The 24,905-nt window shown below is 40.2% G+C and overlaps 1 protein-coding gene across 3 annotated transcripts in view; it reads right to left on the bottom strand.

Moving 5' to 3' along the window:
- The window catches only part of ERC2 (ELKS/RAB6-interacting/CAST family member 2), an 836,521-nt gene that overhangs the window by 798,872 nt on the left and 12,744 nt on the right, over positions 1-24,905 (bottom strand). For all 3 annotated transcript variants that reach the window (XM_065550998.1, XM_065550999.1, XM_065550997.1), the window contains exon 2: positions 9,826-10,617. In XM_065550998.1, coding sequence (XP_065407070.1) covers positions 9,826-10,482 — 657 coding nt within the window. In that variant the 5' untranslated portion in view covers positions 10,483-10,617. The remainder of the gene's footprint in view (positions 1-9,825; positions 10,618-24,905) is intronic.

Raw genomic sequence — 24,905 nt, 5'->3', positions numbered from 1 at the left:
AGGGTGAGCCCGTCATCCCCCGGCAGAGGGGCAGGCATACCAGCACCTGGGCACACCAACAGGGTTCCGTGTCCGGCAGACACCCGAGGACACCATCCAGGAGATCTTGCAGGATGCCGCCAAGATTGATGCCTCCCTGCTGGCACCGTAGCAGAAGATAAACGCCCTGAACACCTTCCTGATCCCACGCATCTCGTTCACCCTAAGGGGATCCGCCGTGGCGAAGGTGCCCCTCAACAAGGCAGACAAGATCATCCGGAAGCTGGTGAAGAAGTGGCTGTTCCTTCCCCAGAGAGCCAGCAACGAGCTGGTCTACATCGCCCACCGGCACGGCGGTGCCAACATCCCCCGCATGGGTGACCTGTGCGACGTCGCGGTGATCACCCACGCCTTCCACCTGCTGACATGTCCCGACGCCATGGTGAGGAACATTGCGGCAAACGCCCTGCGTGATGCTACAGAGAAGCGGATCGGCAGAGCCCCCTCGAACCAAGACATCGCCACCTTCCTGAGCGGCTCCCTGGATGGAGAATTCGGACAGGACGGGTGCATCGCTTCATTGTGGTCCCGCACTCACAATGCCACGCGTCACCTGGGGAAGCGCATCGGCTGCCGCTGGGAGTGGTGCGAGGAGCGCCAGGAGCTCGGAATCCGGGTGCCACAGATCAGGTCTGATGACAACACCATCGTCACCCCGACAGCAGGGGCTTGCTGGAGAGGACTCTGAAGGCCGCCATCCGCTCGCTGTACGTGGAAATCCTGAAGTGTAAACCGGACCAGGGTAAAGCCTTTGAGTTGACCAGCAAGTGGGACACCAGCAACCACTTCCTCGCCGGGGCGGCTTCACCCGTTTCGCCGACTGGCGGTTCATCCACCGTGCCCAGCTCAACTGCGTCCTGCCCAATGGAGCCGTCCGCCACGGGAACCGAGACAAGCGTTGCAGGAAGTGCAGCTACCCCAACGAGACCCTGCCCCACGTCCTGTGCGGCTGCAAACCCCACTCCAGAGCCTGGCAGCTGCGCCACAACGCCATCCAGAACTGCCTGGTGAAAGCCATCGCGCCACGCCTGGGCGTGAACTGCACCATTGCTGGTACCAACACCAGCTACGACCTGACGTGGTCGTCACCGACGAGGTCCAGAAAAAGATCATCCTCGTCGACTTCACGGTCTCCTTTGAGAACAGGACTCTGGCATTTTGCGAAGCCCGAGCTCGTAGGCTGGAAAAGTACACCCCCCTGGCTGACACCGTGAGAGCAAAGGGCTATGAGGTGCAGATGGACGCCCTGATTGTCGGAGCCCTGGGCGCCTGGGACCCCTGCAACAAGCATGTGCTGCGGACCTGCGGGATCAATCGATGCTACACACGTCTCATGCGGTGCCTAATGGTCTCAGTCGCCATCCGATGGTCCAGGGACATCTACATCGAGCACATCACCGGCCACCGACAGTACCAGGAGGCGTGAGACAGAGTGATATCTTTCTCCCACTACGAGAAAGGGACCAAGTGACCTTCTCCGTTGGATCATATGAACTGGAACCATAAACTCCCTAAACATTAAATCTCACCAAATGAGGGTCAATCCATCCTCATCATATCTACTCATTATACTCCACACCCGAACACAACCACTCTATGAACTTCATATCCTCATATCTCAATGTCGTTACTTTGACCCATCAACCTTTTACCCCCAATCGGGGATATTGCAGATTATGTATTCCTCATGCCACCTGATCTTAAACCAAACTTTGCACCCTCGATAATCTGTATGTTATTCCTTGATAACCAGAAACTTCTATGCTCAAACTCTGTTCACTATTTTTTGTTAACATCATCTTAATAAAATGTTTAAGTCTATTATACGGGTAACTCAGGGATTAGATCATACAGCCAAACAAAATGATAAACATAAAAAAGTATAGCTTGGGTGATGTGTAATGTCATCAAAACTGCAAGATGAGTAAAGCCTGTAATTCATGTTAATATATTTATTTGAGCATGCTAGATTTTAATGTAAATAAATGTGAATTAATTAATATTAGGAAGCGAAACTACCTTCCTGCATGTTTGCTAATTTATTTTTATTGACTGTTCTGGACACTTGTCTTGAAATCATATGTTAATATTTGAGGACCCAGTCGCAATTCAAGTTATTTTACTACTTTGCATATGCTGATCCTATTGGTTAAATCTTCTTACTTTTATCAACTTTATTCTTGTAATTGCAGTATCCACAATTCATTAGTATTTCTGTAGATGTGCACAACCCATTTTAAGAAACATTTTTACATGCAAACCTATCAAACTTTCAGAGGATTTGCTATTATCCTTCTTATCATTTATCTTTTTCTCATTAATCAGAAGCAAACTCTTATCATAACAGAGAAGAAAATTCAACATAAAAGATCAGATAATTTATAATACGTTTTCAAAGAGCAAATAATAACCACCTTCGCAGGAAGTTTACTTTATGAAAAATCAATGGACCAAATTAACCCTTGGTGTAACTCCAGTGAAATCAACACAGAAATTAATTTGGCCCATTATGTCCAATAGTGGATTATTTGTTTTGAAAATCATCTATTAAATAATGACATTTACACGCAGTTTTTTTTCTTCATTCAATTATGTTATAATTGTTGTTTACAGACAGAGTGTGATATAAATAAACTATTGTAATGTCACAAAAGTAGAATTATATATGGTGGTTCTTCATGTTGGAATCATCAGTTCAAATGGATGGTGCTAGTTTTCTCTCCTTTTTTGACAGGCAGCAGTGCAGGGAGTGAATAGCACTGAACGATTTTTGGTGCACTCCCTGATCCCCACACAAAGCTTCTATAATATCCCTTCTGAATAATAAACTAAAATTAAGAAGATTGGTATTCTTACTAATCAGGAAAAAATATACACAGAGTATCTGGTTGGGACATTATGGATTGGTAATTCTAAGATGCAGAAACACCATTTACAGGTTAAAAATCTTAGACAACTTGCTGCCCCTTTATCACCAATCCACGTTCTGGGCAATCCCAATGACCCCGATTAAAAACAAAACCAAAAAAACTTGGCACAAGCAAGGAAGAGATAGGGAGACAAAACAATACTTCAGCCCTGTGAACATGAAACCCAAAGAGCACAGCTGCAGAGGGAAAAGTATTTTTAAAAGGGATGTAAGACTGATAAGGTTGCTGTCCTTACAGACCTCCACTGCGTAGGATCCTTGTCTCTCCTCCCACCTGCCCCCCGCCCCTAACAAAAGAGGGCCCTAATTTACAAATGAGGGAAGCACCCTTTCAGCTTTGTAAACCTCAGAGATAATAGCAATGAATTAGTTGAGCTACAGAAAATCCCGGCACTCGCTTTTGGGGCCCAGAAAAAAGGGGGAACAGTCTCTCAAAGAATACTTTCAAGATAACACTGAACAGCGCACTGATACACAGATACCCTCCCACCAACAACACAGGAAGGGGAACTCCACATGGACTCCTCCTGAGGGTCGAAATGACAGTCTGGACCTATAGATAGAATGCTTCCGCCGACGTACACAGGCAGAAATTGTGGAAAAACAACATCGCTTGTCTCATAACCTAAGTCGTGCAGAACGCAATGCCATCCACAGCCTCAGAAACCACCCTGACATTATCATCAAAGAGGCTGATAAAGGAGGTGCTGTTGTCATCATGAACAGGTCTGACTTCCAGAAGGAGGCTGCCAGACAACTCTCCAATACCAAATTCTACAGGCCACTTTCCTCAGATCCCACTGAGGAATACACTAGGAAACTGCACCATCTACTCAGGACACTCCCTACACTAACACAGGAACAAATCAACATACCTTTAAGAGCCCCGACCGGGGTTACTCTATCTACTACCCAAGATCCACAAACCTGGAAATCCTGGATGCCCCATCATCTCGGGCATTGGCACTCTCACTGAAGGACTGTCTGGATATGTGGACTCCCTACTCAGACCCTACGCCACCAGCACTCCCAGCTATCTCCGTGACACCACTGATTTCCTGAGAAAACTACAATTCATTCGTGATCTCCCAGAAAACACCATCCTTGCCACCATGGATGTAGAGGCTCTCTACACAAACATCCCACACACAGATGGAATACAAGCTGTCAGGAACAGTATCCCTGATGATGACACAGCACAGCCTGTTGCTGAGCTCTGTGACTTTATCCTCAGACACAAGTATTTCAAATTTGGTGACAATATATACCTCCAGACCAGTGGCACCGTATGGGCACCCGCATGGCCCCACAATATGCCAACATTTTTATGGCTGACCTGGAACAACGCTTCCTCAGCTCTCGTCCACTCACGCCCCTGCTCTACCTACGCTACACTGATGACATCTTCATCATCTGGACCCATGGGAAGGAGACCCTGGAAGAATTCCACCAAGATTTCAACAGCTTCCACCCCACCATCAACCTCAGCCTGGACCAATCTACATGGGAGGTCCACTTCCTAGACACCACAGTACAAATAAGCGATGGCCACGTTAACACCACCCTATACCGAAAACTCACCAACTGCTACACCTACCTTCGTGCCTCCTGCTTCCACCCCGGACACACCACACGATCCATCGTCTACAGCCAAGCGCTGAGGTACAACCTCATTTGCTCCAACCCCTCAGACAGAGACCAACACCTACAAGACCTTCACCAAGCATTCTCAAAACTATGATACCCACACAAGGAAATAGAGAAACAAATCAACAGAGCCAGATGTGTACCCAGAAGCCTCCTGCTACAAGACAAGCCCAAAAAAGAAACCAACAGAACTCCACTGGACATCACCTACAGTCCTCAGCTTAAACCTCTCCAATGCATCATCTACAACCCATCCTGGACAATGATCTCTCACTTTCACAGACCTTGGGAGGCAGGCCAGTCCTCGTCCACAGACAACCTGCCAACCTTAAGCATATTCTCACCAGCAACCACGCACCGCACCATAACAACTCTAACTCAGGAACCAACCCATGCAACAAACCTCTATGCCAACTCTGCCCACATATCTACACCAGCAACACCATCACAGGACCTAACCAGATCAGCTACAACATCACCGGCTCATTCACCTGCACGTCCACCAATGTTATATATGCCATCATGTGCCAGCAATGCCCCTCTGCTATGTACATTGGCCAAACTGGACAGTCACTACGCAAGAGGATAAATGGACAAGTCAGATATCAGGAATGGCAATATACAAAAACCTGTAGGAGAACACTTCAACCACCCTGGCCACACAATAGCAGATGTAAAGGTAGCCATCTTACAGTAAAAAAACTTCAGGACCAGACTCCAAAGAGTAACTGCTGAGCTCCAGTTCATCTGCAAATTTGACACCATCAGATCAGGATTAAACAAAGACTGTGAATGGCTATCCAACTACAGAAGCAGTTTCTCCTTCTTTGGTGTTCACACCTCAACTGCTAGCAGAGCACCTCACCCTCCCTGATTGAACTAACCTCGTTATCTCCATACTGATTTAAACCTGCCTATGGAAATTTCCATTACTTGCATCTGAAGAAGTGAGGTTCTTACCCACGAAAGCTTATGCTCCCAATACTTCTGTTAGTCTTAAAGGTGCCACAGGATCCTCTCTGTTGCTTTTTTCAATGAATGTAAAAGTTCTTTGACTATTGTAATTGAAATTTTAAGGTCCTACTTTAAATATCCAAGCAGAATCAGAGATATCCTTTCTTGCAAAGATTCAGACCCAAAAAAGACAGAAAGGATGATCTCCTGATAAAAATGGAAGGAACTCAAAACTAATTAATGTACTTACACTCCCAGTTGAAGAAATAGCCTCTAGAGAATACCTTAATGTAATAATAGAGGCAGAGTTTGCAGTCACTTAAGAACCAGACTTAGTCTATACAGGGAATAGTATCACTGGACCAAAGGCACTAAAATGACACTGCCCTAAGAAAACCCACCACAATACAGTGTGATTGTATAAGTTCTAACAGTAAAAATGCTGACTGAGCTCAAAGGTGTGAAATTGTATAGAACAAGAGACCAGACCCTCAAACAACCAATAAACCTGTAAACAAATTCCAAACTATGAGGTAAACAACAATTTCTTTATTGTGGTCTGCCACAGGAATCCACTCACTCACCATGGGTGGTGCCTCCTCATGGCTGTTCTGGGGATTAGCTCTCTTCCAGATCCCACCCTCCTCACCCCCCGCATTCTCTCCCACTGGCCTCTCTCACTCCAGAAGCTGCAGCTTCCTCTTCGTAACTCAATCCTCTGGCCAGGTCACTAAGTGGTTTCCCCTTCCGGGGCAGAGTCTCACTGGACCCACTGTCCAGGCAATGCCACATAGTCAGTGAATGGTAGGGGAACTCAGGCTCACCCATCACCCAAGTTCCAGCCTGGGGACCCTACAACAGACAGCCAAAGTCTGTTGAGTCCCTAACGCTGCTGGCTTTTCCCCAGGCTGCTTCCTACCTCACTTCCCACTTACCCAGAATAGAGAAGGTTGCAGAAGAAAGTATGTCCTTCCCTCAGAGCCAGGCACCCCGGGGTCCTGCTCTTTCCCTTAGTGCCATCCTTCCCTCTCTAATGCACAAAGTGGCTGCAGACTTCCTCACTGCAACCCTTTCTGGTGCCAGCTTCCTGGCTTTATGCTAATCCAGCCTCAGATGAGCTCCATCTTCCAGTCAGATCTTGCTTCGCCAGCCTAAATCCCTCATGTGTGGCCTATCTCACTAATTGGCCCTTTTCTCAGCTTTCTTAACCCTTTTGGGGATGGTGAACACCCCTCACACGGTCCTGTAAAACTGAAGGGAGAAAATTATAAATAGCACATGGAACACCTAGATTGTAAAAGAGTATCAGACACTATATCCGATAGCCCCAATCTCTCTAAATTTAAACTTTCACAAGCAAAATCATTATGGGAAGAGCTGCCATGTCAGAATGCAGAAAGGAACCCTTTGGCATGCAAAACAAAAGGAGATGGTCAGCAGCTGATAGCTGCAACAGATCTGTAAACCAAGCTCATCCAAAGAGTTTTGTGCTGGATCTTGTTGTGACCAGTTCATTGCTAGACAACCTCACTTTTGAATTACAAGGTTAAATGCAGAAGGTAGGGGTGCAGGGTCCATTGCTTTTGATGAGAGCAAGAACTAAGGTTTGTGTGTAAGTAAGCACTGCTTTGATTTAAAGAGCACTGAAAAAACTGAAGTGCCAGCTTACTAACCTGAGCTACACACTGTTTATGTGGAGTTCTCTTTTGGACTATGTACAGTTTGCTTGAGTCCTGTGACTCCAGATGAGCTCCCCATCCTGTGAGATGGAGACTGACATTCAGGGTTAGGATTAAACCAATCCAGCTCATGGAGAATTACTACCTCCATTAAGTTTTTTTCCTGGAGAAGATTGGTAATGGAAAAAAGATACTTTTGCTTTTAGATATAGAAGAGATTAGGAGTGACTGAAAATCATTACCATATTAAGGCTGTTGGTTGTCTCAGTCCATATCACAAGAAACATCACCAAGACTGGCACGCTCGAGGACATTCTTAAGATACACCAAGGACTGAATAGGTGCAGACAGTGAAGCACTGATGAGAGTAGTGATACTTGGCATTTATACAGCACTTGGAATCTTCAAATTCTGTACAAACATATGTCAGCTAATCCACCCTCACATAATAGAAGTGGTCCCCTCCACAGTAAAACTGAGGTACCTAGGTAGAACCTACAGTACATATACAAGAGACACATTTATAAATTCATTTCAGTTTTAGAGATATTATGGGTTCTAGAATTTGAAGAATACAGAATATAACAGCAATTAGAATGAAATTTTCAAGTGCATTCACTATAAACAGAGGTCTTCAGTCTCCGTGGCTGTCAGTTTGGTACCTGAACAACACAAGAACTACTGGCTTGCTGCCTAGACCGGAAAATTGAGAAATAATTTTATTGTGGGTCAAAAGAAACATTTGATTCAACCCAAAATAAAAAAAAATGTGGACTTCAATTTTATTTAAAAAATATTAAGAAAAGTTAAAGTAAATTTTGAAACAAAGTCATGTAGAAAATGTCAAAACAAGGAGTTTTTCTGTTTGGGGAATTTTGTTTGTTTTTTCTTCCTGTCAGAGTGAAACAATTCAGCAAATTCAACACAAATGTGTGACATGTTTCAGTTGACCCAAATCTGCATTTTGTAGTAGTCTGGTTTATAGGAGACAATGGGGGCATCAAGTTCCCAAACCACAACTCCCCTGAGGCAATGTGCCAAAATGGGAACATGCAATTTAATGTTGAACTGACTGGAAATTAAGCATTTGGGGTCATTTCAACAAACCAGACCAAAATGTTTTGACTTTGGGAATGTTGAAATGTTTAATTTTGATCAAAAATGTTGAAACAATTGATCAAAACAGAACAGAAATGTGACACCTGAATTGAAAATCTTTTTGAATTTCTGTTCCATGAAAAATATCGAAACTTTTCATTCTGATTTAGAATGAAAACAAAAATGTTGACATGTCAGAATTTTCCACAGTATGAAAATTCCGAATTTTGCTCAATACTTGATTTTTTTGAACTGAAGGAAATCTTGAGATATATCTTGAAAGATCCTTTTTTAGCTCAGGACTCCAGAAATTCTTGAGACATATCTTGAAAGATGAAGTCTGAAAAGCTGACATAGTTCTTTCACCCAGTCACATATGGTACACTACTTAAATATTAGTGGAGATAGAAATAATATATATTGAAACATCTAAATGCACTGGGAAGTTCAGAGAGGCACACTACTAGCAGTGCTTCTGCAGAGGGAAAGCAGTACTGGTGATTAGAAACCTGGAAAAAAGAAGGCATCAAAAACCCTGATTGTTGCTGCTTGCCTGTCAATGGAGAAGCACAGATTGGAGATCTCTAAGAGTGAAGAGCGTATTATGTATTATATTTTTTCATAAGAGAATTAGTAGATGTTCTAAAAAGGGGCAGCTTTAAATATACAAGAACATCAGTGAAAGTGTGTGTAGGATACCTGTGCAAAATAGGAACTTGCAATCTCACTTTTGCCATTGATCTATATAGCTTCTTGGAAACAGTACAGAATAGCTACTTTTCTGATGATGGCATTGTATATTTAATCATAAATAATCTGAATCATTAATGACTATATCTTCAATCATTTTATAACAGAGAATGGAAACATTAGTAATGACACTTCCAATATAACTAAACATTTTCAAATTGTTCATTTCCTAAGGATAGGTCTGTTTAAGGAAAGTAGCTGACAAAGCACAATTCCAATTTACTTCATGGTTGGTATAATACAGAATATTATAAAATTTAATCGATGGGATTTAATATCATGTCTCCCTTTAGCTTTCATGGAAACTAGGCCGCTAAATCCCTATTCACCTCATACAAAATGTGTCCCCACATACTTATTCATACTTTTCCAGCTATGTGTAGAAGTGGTGCAATTCCCTCTTCAGTGAAGGCTGCAGAATGTATTTAGACTGCTGTTGAAAAAAATACTACAGAATGTCTCACAAATAAGAAAACAGGTAGTGGCAAACAGTCGATCATTCTCCTCAGCACTAATGTAAAAGGAATGCTGCATCAAGGAAATTATAATCTACATCCAGCTTCTTATTAGTATGCTTTCCTACTGCTTAGCAGCCAGAGGCAGATACAGCAAGACACAGAATTCCTGTTGATGGTGCCAAACTTGCTCCAATACAGGTCACAGTATTATAAGCAAAATATTAAGTGCTTAGTTGAAAATTGGTAGAAATAAACTTTCAGGATTACTTACCTGGTTCTCTTCATGAGAAACCCTCATCTGCTCTTTAAGAACTGACATTCTGGCAGCTTCTTCTTTTCTCAAGACTCTTTCCTTTTTTAGCTCAGGACTCCAGAAAGTCTTGATGCTATTCATGGAAGATCCCAGCTTACTGTCCTTGATATCCAGTTCTTTTCTCAGAAGATCATTCTCTCTTTGTAGTTCCTTGAGCTGAGCCTGTAGATCTAGCATGGTACTATCCCTTACCTGTCTCAGCATAGAGGGAACTTGATGATGATGATGATGTGAAGATGTGGTCAGACCTCCATGCTGATCAGTATAAGAAAGGACATCTGTGTGAGAAAGTCCAGCTGAAGCAATATTTGGACTACTTCCCATGGCTGTGACTCGACCACCATACACAGCTCGATTTGTAGCCCTTCCAAGAGTCATTGTGCCCTTTGGGAAAGTAGTAGATGCTACACCTTCATGGTCACTAAGATACATCGGTCCAGATGTTGCATAGGCTGCATTAAGGGACTGGATGTTCTCCATTGATAGTGTCTTACCGGTTCCTCCACCTCCCCCGCTGCTTGTTCTCCTGTGGCCCAGACGAGGAGATCTTGGCAAACGAGGAGACCTGGAAGGACTGCCTTCCAAATTACTGATTGTTCTTGCACTTCCATACATTTTTCTACTACTGTGAGGTACTATTTAATAAGAAATTAGTAACACTGATGTTGGATATTAAACCTATAATTCCAGATAATAATGCTGGCAAACGGTTTCACTGCATTCTTCAAGAAGGCAAAAACTGATGAAGATCTGGAAAAAAAAATAATTAAAGTTGAATAAAGTAACAAATTAAATATAAAGTAACTTTACAATGATGAAAGTGGATCAGAAAACACAGCATACATCAACTGGTCTTGGAATAATTATTTTTAAAGTAAGAATAATACTGTATTTTACATTTAGGATTATGACCTGTGAATTTCCATATTTAATGGAATTTCAAATGGAGAAACAACTGTTCATTTTTTTCTTGCTAGAAACTATTTTTGGCATTTTGACTTAGTAACACTGTGGACCAAATAGATCCCTAAAGTAACTTCAGTCATTTAAATCAATTCATTTAAATCAATTATCACAATGAAATTACACCAGGGATGAAACTGTCTGATGTCTACACAAAAACAAACTGAAACCAGAGGTCAAGAATATATTTTCAAAACACAACATATCTGTTTTCCTGTAATAACATTGGCTGAATAAATACCACAATGGTGGGGACATGATGGAGGCCACGAGAGGGGAGGTTAAATAAAACACAGTACTTCTGATAGCTCTGCTTTAGCGGTAGAAACAGATATTGTTAAGCTAAATTTTAAGGTTTACAATAAGACAGTTAATTTCAGAGAATAATTGTCTTCAGAACAATTAGAAATTATTAGAAAGATGACTGGTACTATAAATCACAGACTTGTTGGTATTTGTCGTTTGCCTACTTCAAGGAAAAAAGTATATTTTAAACAGTTAATTCTTTCCTCAAGTAAAGGAGGGACTGTCAAATCTCCTTTTCTGCATTTGGTGTCATAATGGTATTTCTGTCGCAAGCTTACTTTTGTAATTGATTTAAATAATCAGAACAGTTAAAGTTACTGGGAATTTCATAACCAGTAAAAATAAACATAATAATAAAGAATCTGATAATACCAGGAACATCTGATCCACATTTATCACCCATAACTATGAGCCTTCACTGATTTTTTTTAAACAACAAACAAGCATTCCAAGCAATCTGTGAAATTAAGTAACTTGGCTGCGATAACTAAACTAGATCTAAAATAATTTCTTAAAGAGGTGATTAGTTCAGAGCAGCAGCAGCAAGTCTAAGTCACTTAAATCCAGTGATTTTTAAGCATTTCCCCAGGACATTACAACTACATACAGGTACCCTATTCCAATTCTATAATGTTCATTCTACATTTGTGTTGAGGGTTGTTGTTGTTTTTTTGGTGGGGGAGGGGGGAGAAGAGAGAGAGGGAATGTAAATATTCTTAAACCAAGAATAAAGCTAGTATATTAAGTCATTGCCCCTGTGTTTGAACCATTTTAGAAAAAGCAATTATGGACATTAGTGCAAACAAAGACAAAAACAAGTCCCCACTATACTAGAGAAATGTACCATTGCAAACCATTCTAATCCCCAAGATTTGTAAACCATCCATGACCTCATACAAGTGTGTTCCAACTGGTTTACATGGATTCTAAAAACTGTTGGGAGTAGACTAGGTTTTCAATAGGTCTAAGAATCAGTATAGTGTAAACCACTTCAGTCTGAGCTGTTTCATTGCAAGCATGGATTTGGACACGCTAAAATGTTTCTTCTTGGTCCCCTCGGTACTATTCTGCAGCACATCAGTGCCCTTTCAAAATATTCCAGAATCCACTTTTTATGCGAATTGGCCCTGGAATTATAGGACTAGTACCTGGAGGGCATTGCAATGGAAATGGTTTAAAATAGTGATTGTGGATATGGGGCAAAAATGCAAGGTTCTGATGTCCTTCAAAGTGGCTAAAATGAACATACCGAATGGTTTGTGCTGAAACTGTTTCTATCCAAGCAGTCCAATTTCAAATAGTTCCCTTCTCTAGTGCAAATACAGCCCTAGGCAAACTGGATCAACCAGTGCTAACAAAACATTGTTTTGTATTAACCAGCTTAACGAGAGTCACTGTTTCCTGTTGGTTTGTATTTTCCCGAGCAGGTGAGAGGCAGTTCTGTTGTCCCAAAATACAGATGTTTCTTCCATGTAGAAATAAGCCTCAATTTTGCAGGATGCCACACAGGCGCATCCATTCTGACAAGTACTGGAATTTTGACTATTTAAGCAGAAATAGTGAATGTGAAATTAGACTCTAGCAATGCTCTCCTGCTAAAGTATACAAGTAAATTCCAATGAAGTCAATGGGAACTACTCAGCCTTTAGAGTAATGCTGAAACATTTTAATCATATAGGCCAAAGCCTTGCCCAAGGAATTGAGCCCTGAAGCCGTTTGGAGTCTTACTGGAATTCTACTGCAATGGAGGCAGATTCAAATCCTAGAAGAGCCAGATGCAGTTTCCCTTTCTAAGTTCTTACGACAGTGTCCATTATCCTAGTATTTGGGTGCCCAAACATACCCCCAGTAAAGAGACAAAATCTATGTCTTGCCAGCTCCAGCTGACACGTGGTATATAACAATTGATTCACTAGGGTACACAATATTTCCGACATCTCAGTTCCAAAACAATCAGGGAGTGAAGTTAAGGTCACTGAAGCAGAGAACACACAGCACCTCATGACTGTTGGGGTCGGGACGATTTGATCCTTTCTCATAATTCCCCAATCACCCTCTCACCAATTTTTTTTTTAATATAGTCAGAAATCCCTGATGATCTCTACTTCCCCACAACAGCACAATAGGTATAGAGTGAGGATCCATACATAACAACTCAAAGATCATGCAGCTAATTTATATGTGCTTCCCACCACCAAGAGCAACTCCTTTCCACACTGATAAACAGTTGGCACAGTGATAAGCAAGGAGATGCAGTGGTAATGGACTACCAAAATCCTTAGTATTATTTAAACTGAGCTCACTTAAAAGCTTCAGATGTGGGAGGCTGAGGTATTGGTGAGGTTGTGTCTCAGAGAAACATAGGACTCACCTACAGTATATTAGGACCATGTCTGGTATTCTAATGCCACCATTTCTACCACAATTTGGTATGGGTATGATTTACATTGGCTCCTTTAATTCATTTATTAAGTTACTTAGCCCCCCCTTTTTAGCTGTAGTCTGTTCAATTCCTTCCCTCTCCAGCATGTGTGAAGTCTGTAAGATTAATGACTGTAAGAGAGCAATAATTTGGGTCTTGTTCAACACTGATTTTTTTTCATCAATCCCTATTGCTGAGCTTGTAGAAAGAGGCCTTGCTTTTCCCCAGACTTCTCCTTTACTGTGTGCTTTTGTGATATGTTCACATTTCTGTTTTAATAATGTAACCTATATGTGAAAGTTCTGAAAACAAGAAAAAAAAGTGAGGAAACAGCAACTGAAAAATTACTTAAGAAACATCTGCAGTTCATGTGTATTTTAATTTGCAATCCATTGCACATCTTATTTTGAATTATACAGATCTGCATGCAAAATGTAGCCAGTGCGAAATACAGCATACAAACGTGTTTCCTTACGTGGGAGTACATCAATTAATTGTGGGCTAATCCTGTTCCTTTCTGTATGGCTGTGAAAGAGTCCCAGATGCAGTAGAAGCAGTTTAGAATTGCTGCAAGGAGGAGACGAGAAAGGTTTTGAGGGCACCTACACAGAGGGTCCTCCTTCCTGAAATCCATACAAGCTAGCTCCACAGGGATTTCCTGCGTCCCCCAGGTATCAGAATTCAGGGGCCAGCATGGAGCCCAGGAGCAGCAGGGGACACTTCCCTCAGGGCCACAGTAGCAGCCAGCCCCACCGCTTATAGACTCTACTGGCATTTAACCCAGTTAGTGAGCTTGGGCTGAGGAAGAGGCACATGCCGAGGATTCAGACCCTGGAAATTAAATGCCATTTACAATGTTTCTCTTGAATAAATGCTATCAGCACAAAATGTAATTCATTTAGAAGCAAACACTGCTGCCCCCATCCCTCAAGCATGGAGTGTCCTAAACCAGAGCAAAACCAGGTGGTTCCAGGGCATGGAGGCTGGAGAGTAAATCAAAGAGAGATCATGCCAATGATAAGCATCTCCTGCATATCACCCTAGAAGGGGCTTTAGGAACAAAGTCAGGGGATCCACAACCACATGCATCCACCAGCCACTGAAGCTACAGAGGTTGCAGTAGCAAGCCTAGAGCAGCTCCAATACAGCTATGTGGACTGGCTTGGGAGGACTTCATTCTTCCCCATCCCCACCCAAACTTTTCTGTGGCCCCTCTTCCTCCCAAGCTCATTTACTCAGGCCTGGGACAGAGTGTAGGATTTGGTCCATATTAGATATGGATCAGGGTCATATTTTCTTTAAACAGTTACTTTCCATTTTTTAAAAATCCAATCATTTCAATGTAGTGGCACTAGACATATTAAAAACTGCACATTTATTGTCTCAACAATTTATTTTAATAGCTTTTAAATGTGTATTTTATATTAATTTCTAAAGCTACCTGTTATTATTTTAATATCAAATATTGTTTAATGTAAAAAAAGGATTTGGGGCCTCTTAAGAACACATGCTCAGAAAGAAAATTATTGGGTATTTTATTTTCGGGTCTCCCCTGAAGATCTGTGAGAATAGGGAATAGTCTATTTTAGGAAGAAAGTACTTCTTGATGGCTGTTCTAAATTAGGTTTCATTTATTTTCAAGATTTCTGCCTCATCTCATCATCTGTATTCTGCTGACAATAATATCATGGACTCACATGATCTACATAAGTCTCACACACTGGATTTTATTTGAATTTTACTTTCTATTTTTATTTAGACTAAAAACACAAGCTTTTAATTCTAGTACTGCCTTACTACTATATTTCCAAGTGCGCTAATATTCTTGTGGTACACATTATACAGTTTTCTTGCAAGAATATAATCTTCACTAAAGTCTGAGGTTTGTTTTATATTCATTATTATATCTTCATCCTGTTTACTTATTTCTACACAGAACCATTAATTTTGTTAAGATCCTGTTTGGATTTTGCTAGCGCTAAATCACTTCCACTGAATTAAAAGCTTGTGAGAAATTTTCTACATTGTACCTGTCTATATTTTTATCTCCTAATGAATCACAAGCGCATTGCATGCATAGATGAGATCTATTTATAACATATCCCTGATTGTAGCATCTGAGCACCTGTAAATTGGACAATCAGTTTACATGTAAAATGTTGATGATTGTGTTATATTCCATAGATTCCCTGGTCTGTGACTTTTAGACCTTAAAGAAACAAAAACAAAAACAAACAAAAACACATGAAGCTTGGTACAGATCCCCAGTACAATAGGGTTGCCAAGTATCTGGTTTTCGACCGGAACGCCCGGTGAAAAACAGACCCTGGCAGCTCCAATTGGCACTGCCAACCGGGCTGTTAAAAGTCCGGTTGGCGGTGCAGCAGGGGCCCAAGACTAAGGCAGGTTCCCTACCTGCCCTGGCTCCACTTGGCTCCCAGAAGCAGCTGCCAGGTCCCTGCAGCCCCTAGGCGCAAGGAGACTCCCATTGGCTGGGAACCGTGACCAAAGGGAGCTGCAGGGACGGTGCCTGCGGACACGAGAGCAGCGCACAAAGCCTCCCTGCCTGCTCATGCAACTAGGGGCCATAGGGACCTGGCGGTCACTTCCTGGAAGCTGCAGTAAATGCTGCCCGGACCACACACCCTGAACCCCCTCCCGCACCCCAACCCCCTGCCCCAGCCCAGAGTCCCCTCCTACACCCAAACTCCCTCCCTGAACTCACACCCTGCAACACCCGCACACCCGAACTGCCTGCCCCAGCCCTGAGCCACCTCCTGCACCCCAAATCCCTCATCCCCGGCCCCACCCCAGAGCCTGTACCCCCAGCCGGAGCCCTCACACACACACACACACACCCAGCCTGGTGAAAGTGAGTAAGGGTGGGGGACAACGAACAACGGAGGGAGGGGGGAATGGAGCGAGAGGGGGCGGGGCCTCGGAGAAGGGACATTCAGTTTTGTGTGATTCAAAAGTTGACAACCCTACCAGTACATCTACTTTCACAGTAGACACAACAATTGCACTGAACTACCATGAAATCACTGTATACTAAAAAACATAGAGAAACTTATCAATATCTGAATGAATGTCTGACTCGTGCAGGCAACAAAATGTAACACAGGTTACATGAAAAGAGCAATAATTATGTCACAGAAGTCACCATATGGACAAAAACAAACCACCATTAGGAACTCAACAGATAGAGACAATTTTCACCTATATCACATCAATAGTTTAATCTCTAGCTCTGAGCAAAAACAACAACACATCTCCTAGAAACTTTTTGAAAAAATGGCAATTTTTTCAGGGTTTATATCTTTGCAACTTCTAGCTCAAATGACCCTAAATTTAGGTCACTAACCCTATCCTGCACTCTCATAAGGCACATCAAATTTCAAAGGGTATCCTACTAAACATGTCAATTTTAGAGAACTTAGGAAGGTCAATCTTTAAACAGAAGTTGTGACGCAACCTTAACTATAGTGGTATTGCTGCACCACTATAACCCTGGCAACTCCACTTGGAACCTCAAACACCATTTACAGTCTCTTTCTCCTCCCTGGTCCAGCATCTTCTAGCTGTCACCACCAAAACCTGGAAACAAGCTACTCCTGAAATAGTGAAACACCTGAAGACTTGCCAAGGTTCTCATTACCGAGAGACATCTGTAACTTCATTGATGCTTACTAAAAACCACAAAATAATATGCATTGCCAAGTAAGTATAGACATTATCAACCTGATTTTTAATATGCTCAGAAAGCCTTCCAAACTGTCTGGACATAGTTCAGTACTTCGAAAGTTCCCTGGAGGTAAAAGGAAAACAAAATAACAGATATAAAAAGGACTGGGAGATGAGAGAAAGAAAGAAAGACACAGTGTCTCTATACTCTCCCTTATAACTTATCTTTCCAACATTTTTAAACACCTCAGTTGACAAATGGTTTCTGGAAAAGATGCATGCCTACTTCACAAATAAAAGTGTGTCTTGACACCCTTTATGAATTCTTTAAAATATACCCTCATCATAGAATGGTAAGCAGGATTTATCCAAGTTTTGAGGGATGCATGCTTTTATAACCAGTGGCCCAGAACTGGAGGCATTTATATTTTATTGTTAGCTTTATCTGGGATTTTTCTTGTTTTAATTGTGGCTCAACACATCACCAAACAAAGCAGGATATAATTTTCTTTGAATATTCTTTTTTTTACATTTATTACTGCATTAAAAACAAAAAGTGAGGAAAAATTGGAAAATGGAAAAGTGAAACACATTGTATAGAAGGGTGTATTCATTAGCTAATCTGAGTTCTACAGCACTTTTGTCAGTTTACTATATCTATACTAAAAAGATAATGAACAAAAAGCCTGTTCATATATGCACTAGACATTGTGTTTATCAAAATTAAAATGTCCTTTTTTGGTTTACTGCATGGAGGTATGAGCAATGATCAAATGAGAAGGGGGGTTGTAAACCGGTCACAACCACACAATATGATTCTTTATATTTTAAAATATCTGTTAAGAGTTTAGAAAACTAAATTTAAAAAAAACTTGAGGGATACAAATACATATTGGTATGTTCAGATTTTTTAAATGTTGCTAACATACACCATTACAATATACCAAATGGCAACATTCCAATTTAGATTATTTTTAAATCATGCTCTGAAACTGGATTGCTGGTATTATTATAGTCTTTTTACTGATATTGTAAATTTCAGCTAACACATAATTTAAGCAATAATTTCAGAAATTTTCAGAAGACTCACTGCTGTAGTGTGTTACAACAAAATGTATAGATCTGTGTATGAGAATTTAACTGATTACTCTACCACCTGATGGTGTACGTTGCTGAGCACCCTCAACTCCCGCTGATGTTAATGGAAGTTGAGGGCATTCATCACCTCACAGGAGGTGCTCTTTTCCAGATTGCATTCTAGCTAATGCAAATGGAATGGCAAATGAAGGAGAGAAAAGGAATGGTTGTAGAATATGCATCTTAGAATGTATAAGATTGTAAAATAAAGCTGTCAGGCATTCTGCTGCTGTCAGGCACAGTGACAGCAATTAATACTTATTGTGTGTTCACAAAATTCCAACAATGAAAACCGTTTGCCCCAAAAGCAATATTAAGCATGTTGGGTAGCAGGCATGCTGAATGAATGAGCATTATATTGTTACCAAAATGTAGGTGAGTAGAAAGTCACTACTGCCTTTAATTTTTTTCCAGAGGTTTAGGTTTTTTGCTAACTCTAATATTCAAAATAAAGACAAAAAAAGCAGTATTTTTTTTTTAAATGTCCTGGCTCTGTACTGTGTTTAAACCGCCACTTTTTTGTTAAAACAGCAATGTTTTGAATAACTAACTTTGAAGAACAATTTTAAAGCTAAACCCGTTTTATTAAATATTTACATTATAGTTCAGTCAATTTTCAGCCTTTACGTTAGATAGTACTTACAGTGTAAAGAAATAATCTTTAAAATCTAATCTGAATTTCTCTCATTAACAGGATTCCAAACATATCTTCTGCCTGAGTCAGGATAACCTGAATTGGCCTTGGGGGAGGAGGGTTATTTTGATACATCAAAAGGCCTGAAAGGGAATGTGTTTTGTTTTAAAAAACATTTTATAGCTTTTCTGAGAGTCTGTCTACACTTAAAAATGCTACAATGGCACAGCTGTTCCGTAGTGCTTCAGCGTAGGCACTCCCTACACCGATTCTGCCATTAACGTAAGTAATCCACCTCCCTGAGGTGGATTCTCCCATTAACATAGGTAATCCAGCTCCATGAGAGGTGGTAGCTAGGTAGATGGAAGAATTTTTCTGTTATCCTAGCACTGTCTATGTGGGGACATAGGTCAGTTTAATTACGCCATCAGGGATGTGAAATATCCACACCCCTGAGCAACATAGTTATGATGACCTAATTTTCTAATGTAGACCAGGCCTGAGGAATAGCAGAATTATCAAATCTGATCTCCCCTAATTTTTGCTGTAGAACATATTGCATATCTTTATAAATGCCACCACCCGCATCAAAGGTGGGGGAAATTGATGGCACCAGCGGTAAAAAAGAGAGTCCCCAGTACTAAGGGAGGGAGGCACTTGCCAAAGGACCATAGGTAACTCCTCCCAGTGGAATCTCTGGCACCCATTGGCTAGTTGGGGGAGAGGGGTGCTGTTTGGCCAGCATTCCCCAACTCCCAGGATTCAGACCAGCGCAGTGGCCACGTGGAGCCTCTTTTGGCTCTGTTCCAGCAGCATAGTACAGCATACCTACCAATACTTGGCAATCAAAAATAAGCACACTTTATACAGCAAACTGTCTTCCAAAGAAGGTTGGATGTCTCCATGCATATTTATTTTGATTGATTGCTCCTTAATTGAAAGAGTCAAGGATGTTTAATAATAAAATCCTTTATTGAAAATGTTGGTAACTGAATTTAACTAAGCAAACTAACAAAAAGCAAAGTTCTAAGAGTTAGGTTAGAAGTCCTTTCCCCTCTCAGTTGCTCAATTCTCCCACTTCTGGGCTCTTGTCATGTCATCATTTCACTAATTCTTCAGTCACTAAAAATACAAGTCCTGTCTGCTTTTAATGTAAAAAGAAAACAACAGAACAAAAAGCAAACAGAAATTCACCAAAACAAACAAACACACACAACTTTAAAACTTTCATAGATTTTACAGCCAGAAGGGACCATTGTGATCATCCCGTCTGATCTCCTATACGGCACAGGCCACAGAACTTCACCAAAATAATTCCTACAGCATATCTTTTAGAAAATGATCTAATCTAGTTCTAAAATTTGTTAGTGATGGAGAATATATCATGACACTTGCTAAAGTATTCCAATGCTTAATTACTTTCACCATTAAAAAAAACATATACGTGCCTTAATTCCAGTCTGAATTTGTCTAGCTTCAACTTCTACCCATTGGGTCGTGTTACACCTTTCTCTGCTAGACTGAAGAGCCCAGTATTAAATATATGTTCCCCATGTCAGTGCTCAGACTGTAATCAAGTCACCAGTCAGCCTTCTCTTTGTTAAACTAAATAGTTTTAGCTCCTTGAGTATATCACTATAAGGCATGTTTTCTAATCCTTTAATCATTCTTGGTGTAGAAATTCATTTCAAGTGTGCCTCTTTGGGCCTTCTTGGCCCATGCAGGTCCTCTCAGCAGGCAGCAGATGCCCCTAGAGCAGTGATGGGCAACCTGTGGCCCGCGCCGCTTCCTGCGGATCCCATTGGCCGGGAACAGCAAACCACGGCCACTGGGAGCTGCAGGCAGCCATGCCTGCGGACGGTCATTGTAAACAAACTGTCTCGCAGCCCGCCAGTGGATTGCCCTGACAGGCCACCTGTGGGCAACATATTGTCCACCACTGCCCTAGAGATTTTGTTATGTTTACCGAATGCTCCTGCAAATTCTAGGAGGTGCTTTCCACCTAGAAGAAACAAATCTCACTTCTCTGACCCTTTCTACACAGAAGTTAGTTCTTCCTAATGCACATTTTCTATGTAGTAGTATTGTCTCTAAGGGAGTTCACAAGGTTGGCAAGTGCTGTACTATTTTAACTTTGACATTTCATTGATAAAATGCTCAGTTTTTTCAGCTGAAAACTAAAACAGAAAAAAAACCTGTTACTGCAGCAATCATAAAGACACTGTTTTAAAATCCGATTTTTCCCTCATCACATTCAACTTCCAGATTTAAGATGACATATAACAAAATAGCCATTATTGTAACCCTCCCAATTTTCAAGTTGATGTATTTTACATGACAGACTGAATTTAACCCTAGTTTTAAAAAAAAATCTTAAATTCTTGGTTTACCCAATTAATTAACATATACAGAATCAAAGCAGTCTTTCAGACACACTTTCCCCCACACATAAAAACATTAGGGAAAATATTCATTACAACTTTTGTTTGTAAAAGCAGCCTGAAGCAACCATTAACATGATGGAGCACATCCTTATTTATAAAAAGCAACAGAGGGTCCTGTGGCACCTTTGAGACTAACAGAAGTACTGGGAGCATAAGCTTTCGTGGGTAAGAACCTCACTTCTTCAGATGCAAGAAGTCTTGCATCTGAAGAAGTGAGGTTCTTACCCACGAAAGCTTATGCTCCCAGTACTTCTGTTAGTCTCAAAGGTGCCACAGGACCCTCTGTTGCTTTTTACAGATTCAGACTAACACGGCTACCCCTCTGATACTTGACATCCTTATTTATGTTAGGGGCAGCTTTGTGCTGGTCCAGCAGCAAGAAGCTCCCTTAAAGGTACCTTATCCAGCAGCTGGAAGATTGGGACTACAGCCAGCACAATTTAAGACTGTCACCAGGCAGATTTAAATTGTCCCAGAGGGTTGCAAATTTGTAGGGGTGGGATTCAGCCCAAAATAAAAGGAGAGCAAAGATGGCCACTTTTTGACATACATCCCTCCTAAGGTATGCCTCTCCATATAAACTTGTCAGCATATAAAATGGACAGTGGTTATTATGTATGATAGTTACAGAGTCAGACCTTTAGCTGGTTTAAATGAGTGTTGCTCACTGAAGCTAATGCAAGTATGCAAATTTATGCCATCAGAAGATTTAATCCATCGTCTTCATTTAGAATGACGGGTCCAGTTTACAGTGGATGAGATTTTGAACTACCCCGAAGATGAGAGATTGTGATCTAGAGGGTTTTTTTTTTTTTAAACTTGCTTAAAAAATATGGAATTATGGAAGAGCTGTAGTTACATCCTAGTTAGGGTTGGATTCAACTTTGCATTTAAGCCAGGATTCATTCTCTTTGTATTGTATGAAAAATACAATTAATCTTCTCCAAATTTACAGTACAATCTCTGAGTAAAAACTGAACACACAGATAATTTTTAAGTAAATCTGTTAATTTATGAGTGCTAATCAATTAAAAACGGGTCTTGAAAAAATTCATATTTTACATCACGATTTTTGGGTCTTTCAAGCTTAAAAACTACAGACTAAACAGTTTGACATTTGTACACATTGATATTTAGGATCTCTCTCTGGGGAGAGAATTGTTTTAATTAATATTGGGAAAACAATTTATCATAACATGAAAAATATGCACAATGGGTAGCATATAATGTGGGGATTTTTTGTTAATACCTATTTAACGTCAGTTATTAATTAAAATTTTAGAATAAAGGATGTCTTGGTTAAAGATTAATCAACATTTCCTCTTTCAATTAAGGTGTTAGAGCTTGCAAAAGATATGATTGGAGAAGGTCCACCAGAAAACTTAAGGAAGACCAATCTTCCGATTCCCGGTATTTCTAGTATAAATGCATTAAAAAACTTTTCTAACAATCTTTCAGGCCTTGTTTTTAAGTCATAAAGAAGAAAAAATGGCAAAAGCCCAATTTAAAAAAAATCTTTTGCAGATCATCTTTAAAATCAAATGGAGTATGGAGGGGGTTCCAGACGTATTAAAGAAAAGCAACCGTTTCCATAAATGGTATGTAACTCCAAATACAATACATAGTATAAATCAATGATTCATCATATTAGGCCAGACTTTCAGCAGGAAGGAAAGTGTCCAGTTTACATACTGTTAGAATGCTAGTGGAATGGCCTAAAATGAGAAATATTTTAAAAAATGAATAGAAAACAAAAATGGATAAGATAAACTGGAAGTATTATGCTTATATTACAGTTTAAATATTCACACTATTTTGCCCCAGTTGGAGACTATAATTTGCATTTGAGTGTCCAACTGCATTTTAAGCAGTCAGGTACGATTCATCGTATATGCAGCCTGGTATAACTAATTCGGCATCTCACCAAAACAGAGAGAATGTGTGTTAAGTGCATAAAGAGCTGTGAGTCTTGGCAAACAAATTAAGACTCTGGTCCTGCAATTGGATTTGTTACTTCAGACCCCTTCATTATTAGATCCAATTGCAAGATTAAGGCTTAAATCTTATTTATAAATAAAGGCTATTATATTAAGGCTTGGTTTTTATATATGCCTATTTTCTCATAAGGAATATATTTGTGTATATTATTCCATTCAGGCCCTTTAGATAAAGGAAGCCCATCAGTAGAAGAAATTAAGTTTTTTATAATCTTGAACATTTTAGGAGGAATTCCTTTAATCACTCATATTAGTTTCTATACTATGTTGTAAGAATATGGATTGGGAAAAAGACTCATACAAAATTTAGGGAGTAAACGACTATGGGTACAGCAGCTATTATGTTTTAGACTTTGCAGAAATTTGTGATGTAGATAAGGCCATATTTTATTTTTAAAAGGGGAACAGACAGGAGAGCCATTTATATTGTTTCATGCAACAGGCTCATTTAACACAATATCAACTCATTATGGAGGATCACTCTCTGTATTTGTTTTCCCTTAGATATCCAATAAGTGACGCATGATCTTCATAAAACACTATTATAATTCATCAGCTCTACAAACTACAAAATGAACTCATAAAGATAACTGGTTCAATCAAAAAGTGATAAACATGTCATGATATGAAAAAATTAATTTATAAGGAAAGAAATTAAAGATATGATTGGAAAAGTCATATTTGGACTGCATGATAGAGGTGTCAGTAATCCAAAATAAATTTTATTATTTGCATAATGTAGGAGGTAATGGTAGAAGAGTAACCAGAAGGCATGTAAAACATGCCTATAGTGCCTCAAATATCTATGATTGTCTACATATACACAGACATAATGATTATAAATTAAATAACTTTTTGAAGCACAAAGTGTCAATACACTAAGCATACAGTGTGACCTATTTATTATAGGAAGGGAGTTTAAAGATAGGCTATTTAATTTTCATATAAAGAATTCAGAGATAGGACTTGAAAGTAATGATAAAACTGCCTCAAGATTCTCTAAAATAAATTATATATATCTACAAACACACAAAGTACTCAAATGAATCTATAACTAGTTGAGCAAATTTGTGTACAATTCTATATCTGATTACTAACACTGTTATTAAATAAATAAAAATTCATCCTTTCATTTCATAGGTTCCTAAAGTGCCTTTAAAAATTATGCAAACACTTGCACACACACACACACACACACACACACATACACACACACAGCAAACCTTTATGTATAGGAGTAGTTTCCACTGAATTCTTTAGGACTTACTCCTGTTAGTAAAATTATACACACTCAACTATTTGCAGAATAAAATCATATATCAGTTTTTCCTTTTAGTAATAAGAATATTATTTTTGTTTAGGAAAACAATAGAATAGCATCCTGTTCAAAGAATACTTTCAAGATAACACTGAACAGCGCACTGATACACAGATACCCTCCCACCAACAGC

This window comes from Chrysemys picta, chromosome 7 (genome assembly GCF_011386835.1).
Source record: "Chrysemys picta bellii isolate R12L10 chromosome 7, ASM1138683v2, whole genome shotgun sequence".
NCBI classification, from domain to species: domain Eukaryota; kingdom Metazoa; phylum Chordata; order Testudines; family Emydidae; genus Chrysemys; species Chrysemys picta.
Note: the sequence above shows the minus strand (reverse complement) of the source record. Positions and strands in the feature narration are given on the sequence as shown.